The following is a 6,842-nucleotide window of genomic DNA, read 5'->3' on the forward strand; positions in this document are numbered from 1 at the left end:
CGGTGTGCTCCACTCAAAAGTGAACGCGTGCGTCTTTACGTCCGGTGTTTGGCTGGCTTCACGGGTTTGAATCCGTGCTGATTTCTATAAACTATACCTACTGTGGGAGTTTCTTATCAGAAAACGTAAATGACTAAGATCAGGTTACAACAAGTTACATTCAATTTTCATAAACTGATAAATATGTTTTTAACTCCAAACTTGTAGGCTATTTATTTTAGGGTTAGGTTATAGCCGACACATTTCTCACTTATAAATTAGAGGGTTGGTCATGTCCTTTCCTTTGACGACAATGGGTCTTAACTGCTCTAAAAACCATTGTTCCATTGTTTGTGAAATTACCAAACAGTACAATTGGTTTAAAGAAGAAATAGGGATGACAACCGTAGGTTGAATTTACGAAAACCAAAATAAGGGGTGGAGCACATGCACAGGTAGGCTACGGCGGAAAATAAAAGGATATACGCGGAAGGGGGAAATGTGTCAAAACAAGCAGGAAAAGACAACACCGAATGTAATACACGACGAGGAAAGGTGAGTCAATTTGTGTATACATATACATCATGATATTATTGCCAGTAAACAATACACCTGACGTTCGCCTCAATTCCAGAGGAGGTGCAGTGTGTAGTTGAATCCATTCCACCATTAATTGCAGAGAACCGAGGTACCCAGGCATATAATCTGGTCAAATGTTCAATAATTGTATATAATTGTTTGGTGTGTTAGTCCACCAGGCCTAGGTCTGCCAAGGATGCGCTTTCGTGCTTATCTGCTGTTTCCCCTTGAATACTGTATATTGCTTAAGTACTGAGTAATTCTGAGTGTTTTCTTTTTACTACTTCTTGCTTTCTTCGCTTTTAACTTTAGATCCAAAGTGCAGCATTATGTGGCCTTTTATCATATTACGATGATAAAGTATGTGTTTCTCGTGAGAATTTATAATTGATCTATAATAGTGTTCATTCTTATGTCTTTTTCTTACCAGTTTACTGTTAAGGGATCAACTGAGAATCAAACAATGCCTGAAAGGAGCCAATACACAAACAGAGTTGAATCTGAGAGGCCCAGGAGAGAAAGGGATTCTTCACATGATAAAGAACGCTCCACATATGAAGGGAGAGAATGGGAAAGGGAAAGAAAAGGAGATCATGGTAAAAGAGAGAGGCGGGAGAGGAGCTCTGGCAATGACATAAGTGCCCGGGAGAAGGACTACTGTGAAAGACAGAGGGATATGACATCCTTCTCTTATAATGATCCAACCGACCACAGAAGCAGTCATCCGCAGGAATACTCTGAACAGTAAGGGGCAGTCCTAAATACCCAACTAATCTGTAAACAGGTGTAGATTAAACAGTTTGCTCATAGTTCTAACTTGTTTTATGAAAGACAATCTTTAACATAGTCAACCTGCTTACATAACTGTTCGGTGTTGAGCTTCAAAAATGTACAAAGGGTTACTTAAATTTGGAACCGACAAGATACTTGTACCATAGACTAAATCACGTCACCACATGTTTACTGCAGAGAGCATATATCTGCTTGTTTAGGAGGGACTTGTTCCTAATCACATTCCTTCCTGTCAAAGAGGAGTTGGCCTTTTGTGGCATGGTATGAGACTGGCAATCGTTAAACCTTCAAAAACATTGCCATTTTTGTTGCAGGTACACAGATGGTTCCAGGTCCCCATCTGATCCGCACTATGAACACAGAGAAGCTGTATACAACCTCCGGTACATCTTAACATCCAGAGGCAAGTCCTGGTTACATTGTAGAATACACACTAACAGAGAGACTACACACATCACGATTCAGTGAGAAAGAATGAGAGGGAGGACCTGCACTGTTGTCCTGCTCTTGGATTGGAATGTGGTTTGGCAGGCTACTGAAGGCTTATTCATAAACAGGCCTCCCTCTTACTTATTTGGACAAGTACTTGAATTGCTCAATTGTGTGGCTATTGTTCAAGTACTATAGCATCATCCTCTTAGCCAGGGACGTGCCCAGACATTTGGAAGGGCTATTGCTCTAACATGAACCCCCAGCCCCCACCCCCCCCACACCGCAGTCACTTTCTTTTTCATACAAGCTCAAAAAGGCGATCAACATTATCTCCATTACTTCAACAAGTCACGTGAAAGTGGAAGGGTTTTCCCTCCTTCACTCGCAGTGTTGCACCAGCGTGAGAATACAAACAATGTCATGTGATTGGGGTCAGAGGGCAACACTGACGTTATGGTGGCAAAATAAATGAACACAGAACTGGATGATATCGCAATTTAATTGTATTTAACTTATCGTATTGATGCAACCGCAAAAAAAAAAAAAAAAAAAAAGTTTATTTCGGCTCTTTCTCCAGAAGGGCAGATCAGCCAATTAGAGCAAACGGGCTGTTTCCCGGGCAACAATAGCCTGTGCATGTCCCTGCTCTTAACATTGTCTCCAGTGAGTAAAGGATAATGTGACTTTCTTTCTGTCCCCGACAGGTCTCTGCCAGATAATCGAATTGTTTCTGAACCTGCTGATAATCATCTGTGCCGGGGTACCATATAGCAACTCAGGTGGCTACCGTGACCTGGCCAGCTATGGCGGGATCTACCAGTACTACTTTGGGGGAGCCAATGCCTTCGCTGGGGCTGAAGCGGACCGGGTGAAGGAGCTTGACCAGCTTTTCCACCAGCTCAAGCTCCCTCCGTACATCTTCAGCATGGCGTGTGGGGGGGCCATAATGACCTATGCCTGTGTCATGCTAGCCCTGGGGGTTCTGAGGGTCACGTACCGCTGGCCCCCTGTGCTGCTGGCAGAGACTCTGCTCAACCTGCTCATCGGCCTGGGCTACATCCCTGCCCTGGTTTTCTACTTTATCAAGATCAAGGCGACTTACGACAACCCTATCTGTAAGGAGAGGGAGCAGCTCTACAAAAGCAAAGGCCATCAGGGCTTCGAGTGTCAGTACAATGGGGCAGACATTGCTGTAGGCCTCTTTGGGATTCTAGGAGTCATCGTATTCCCTTTTGGTGCGTTATTCGCCATCCGTGCTTTCAGGGCTGTGCGGGAGACAAAGAAACAGAAGGCAGAAGAGGGTATTAACCTGTAGGAACTGCCCCTCTTTACACTAGGATCAAAATTCCCCCTCTCTTCCTAGAAGCACTCACCAACATGTGGATTTAGTTTTAGTAGTAATTATACTACTATACACATGCTTGTGAAAAGTCATTTCATTCGTGTCACCCTATTGTCATTCTTAATGTTTATATGTATAATGACCTCTTAAGGTGGTCTTTTTTACTATGTACATTGTTCTACTGTACATGTGTTTGCTTTGTAATCTGTATTCATTATAAACATGTTTTTACCTAAGATATTCTGTTTTCTATTTTTAGAATGATTTACAGGAGACATGACTCACATACTTCTATATGAAAGGATGTAAAAGGAGTACTTGTATTCATGAATTGGTTAAGGTCAGCCATACAGAAGGGATTATCTCGTCTTGTCTGTGCTTAAGACCTGAAGCGTTTGTTTAAATAACCAAACCATCAGCAAGGTCATGGAGTGAACTGAATGAGAAAGGGTGACAGTTGTTCACAGTATAAATTTTATTGCTACTTGGCTGAAAGTTAATTAAAAATACAGCTTTTCTGCTCAAAACTAGTCATAGCAGCATCATCAAATGAAATAATGAACCATCTCCCATAATTCAAAAGAGTACAATTCTGGCTGACAAACAGCAAAAGTGCTCGTGGTTAGTCATTTTCCTAAATGAGAAAACACAAGGAATCCTCTAAAACTAGTAACATCAATTATAATATAACTGAAGTTTTTTTTTGCAGTTTTCTGCATGCTAAAATATAAACATAAAAATATTATATATGCTCCAGATTTTTTAAACAATGCCTTACAAACAAAATGTTAATTTTGTACAAAGTAATCACATTTTATATGTATTGTATATATTTTATATTTATATGTATTCATATAGGGCATGCTTCAGACATTAAATACAGTAATAATTAGTATCTTAAATAAAAGAATATTAATGGGTGAATCCCTAACTTTAAATTCTGTAGTGGAGAAGGACTTATACATCTGCACGAAACAATGAAGTACAAAAATAAACATCAGCTTCTTGGCATTAAGAGAAAATATTCAAGCATCTCTAGAAAATAATGTACACAAAGTAAAGATGAGATCAAATTATGATTACTTTGGTCACATGTCAAACAATTAGAACATCCTATTTACCATTTTCTCACCAGTTTTCTGACATTACTTAAATTCATGGAATGAAGTTCTTCATTCCATTGAAACATTTATTCATGTGTTCATATACATATTTTCTCAAACTCACAATCTCCTCACACAGCCTCTTGAACTTATCACAATGACATACAGGCTGTTTGTTCCTCTTTTCAGAAGGGGAAAAACTGTTGAATGAATATCTAAATAAATTAAAAGTTGCATGAGTTAGTTCCGTGAAACTTAGTTCCATGTAGAGTCACAACATCACCTATCCTCACACACACACACACACACACACACAAATAACTCTGTATTTACATAAGATCATGAACTTTAACTGATCTCCACTAGAGAATTAAAGGGAATCAATTGGCATCTATTGTGATGGTTTCTCTGTACCCTGTGCTCCTCTCTGCAATAATCAATACATATTGTCTGCATATGTACAGGCACTGGAATCCAACACTAATAACTTACGTTATTCATCTCCAAGTCACAACCAATGTTATATCTCTGGGTTATATCTGGGTCTGTGTGAGTTCACTTTTTGGTTCCGTACAAATCAGTGAAAGATGGACTGTAAACACAAAAGCAAATCATACTTGGCTAAGGATTTGCAGATGTACTGTTCTGATGTATGTGAGGCATTTTGGCAGCTAGAGCACATAGCAATGGTGCATTTGGGACGCACAGAACTTAGCAGTGCTGTGCCAATCCCGACTTGGCAAACTAGGGCCCAGCCTTGATCAACTACATGGACCACAAAGGACAAGAGGTCAAAACACACAATGACAGAAGACAGCAAATTACAATTCTCAAACACACTGTACACACACACACACACACACTTTCTCACAGACAATGTCTACAGAGTTAAAAAAACAGACCTTTCTATCTCAAAGGTAATATATATGAATACAGATGACACTTTGCATAATTATATAAGGTAACAAATCTCAATCATCATCCACTGTACTATACTAAGTCATACTACTTGAGTATAATGGCTCACCATGAACTCAATTGTGATTAGGTCTGTTACTGGTTAGCCACAATGAGACAATTCTTCTTAACTGCACAATGACCACCAACTAATATGAAACCGGCCGGTGTGCGTATTTGAACGTTTCACTTTAGCCCCAAATTATGAGATTCAATTTGATCAGCTTTCCTTGACTGGCTCCTCCTTTCAAGCCTCAAGATTGGAGGGTACCGACCAGTACATACAAGATATGTCAACATCTGTGGGGCCAAACTAGTGACCTGTTTTACTGGGCCAACAGTGAGAGGGGCCTGAGTGAGGCATAACAGGTCATTCCGAGGCAGAGACTGCTATGCAAACAAAAGCCGTATTCAATGGCCACGTTCCTGCCTGTGATTATGAGTGTCAGAGCAAGCAACTTTCACCAGCAGGTTTCTTTATCCAAACCAATAAATGACTGCCATTTTGATTAAGGAAAAACCTTGGCATGTATTGTGAAAGACACACTTTTTGCAGCGGAAAAGCTATTGTAATTGTCTCATTTACATAGTTATTTCATATTAAGATAATCATTTTATTGGCTACGTTCTCTTGGAGAAAACATGATATGTTTGGCTCTGAGAAACCACAACAATCACAACTCAAGTCATATGAGTTCATGTGCATTTTGATAAAGATCTTGTATATGATAATCAAATATAACACTCTATGTCAATTTAGCTATTTACAAAGTGTTTTAAATAGTTTCGATTATTTCAAAAGAAGATTTTGTCAAAGGGGTGAAATCACAAACAGTTATTATATAATGTTATAGATCTCCAATATTACAGACAAATTGGGGCGGGAAGATTCCGCCACTCATCCCAGTTAAGATTAAGATCAACATCTCTGACCACCAATACCTAAAAACAACAACTAGACTATACGACTTCCTGTTCTCCTAAAATCTTCCTTCTCCCTCTTCCTTGTCCCTTGACGTGCAACTGTGACAGAGAACAATGCTTCTCAGGATTTAACAAGCAAATAGGAGAGGCCCAAGCCGTCCTTGCTTTCGTATGGGGAGTCGGGGCTAACGGTTAGGGAATCGGGCTAGTAGTAAGAACGTTGCCGGATCGATTCCCGGCCGTGCCAAATGACGTTGTGTCCTTGGGCAAGGCACTTCACCCCACTTGCCTCGGGGGAATGTCCCTGTACTTACTGTAAGTCGCTCTGGATAAGAGCGTCTGCTAAATGTAAATGTATGCAAACAAAAAGGAATCTATCAAGAAAGAATGTTGAATCAAACTCCCCATCAGTAGCAGCGCTTCATGTAGAAGTGCAGCTTTAAGGCTAGGAGAGACAGAGAGCGTTCGGAGGGATGTAGCCACGCAGCTATGGCATAAGTGCTACAGCCACAACACCACCACCACTTCACAGTGGCATCCAGATGCACACGTCTGTGCTTCTACACATCACCATCAGTGATCGTCTAGTCAAGACACAAGGCCTCTCCATTTCAATGACTACTGACTTCTCCAGAACTACGACACGTCCTCTCCTTTGGCACGAGGTGAGATAGAAGCTAATTGTGGTCTGCCGCTGTTAGGCCTTGTATCTCGCCTGATTCACAGTGCACTTA

The 6,842-nt window shown here is 40.5% G+C and overlaps 1 protein-coding gene across 1 annotated transcript; it reads left to right on the plus strand.

The window, feature by feature from the left end:
• Positions 1-21: 21 nt before the first annotated feature.
• marveld3 (MARVEL domain containing 3) lies at positions 22-3,307 on the plus strand. Its single transcript, XM_084681878.1, has 4 exons — positions 22-534; positions 989-1,302; positions 1,665-1,753; positions 2,487-3,307. Exons 2-4 carry the CDS (start codon positions 1,022-1,024, stop codon positions 3,095-3,097), a joined length of 981 nt encoding a protein of 326 aa, XP_084538004.1. The 5' UTR covers positions 22-534; positions 989-1,021; the 3' UTR covers positions 3,098-3,307.
• Positions 3,308-6,842: the final 3,535 nt, after the last annotated feature.

Source organism: Hypomesus nipponensis, chromosome 19, assembly GCF_054491055.1.
Source record: "Hypomesus nipponensis isolate SF chromosome 19, ASM5449105v1, whole genome shotgun sequence".
NCBI classification, from domain to species: Eukaryota; Metazoa; Chordata; class Actinopteri; order Osmeriformes; family Osmeridae; genus Hypomesus; species Hypomesus nipponensis.

Coding starts and splice junctions, on each gene's coding strand:
- marveld3 (XM_084681878.1), top strand. CDS start 1,022: ATGCCTGAAAGGAGCCAATACACAAACAGAGTTGAATCTGAGAGGCCC. Junction 1,303..1,664: donor CCGCAGGAATACTCTGAACA/GTAAGGGGCAGT, acceptor TTTTTGTTGCAG/GTACACAGATGGTTCCAGGT. Junction 1,754..2,486: donor GTACATCTTAACATCCAGAG/GCAAGTCCTGGT, acceptor TGTCCCCGACAG/GTCTCTGCCAGATAATCGAA.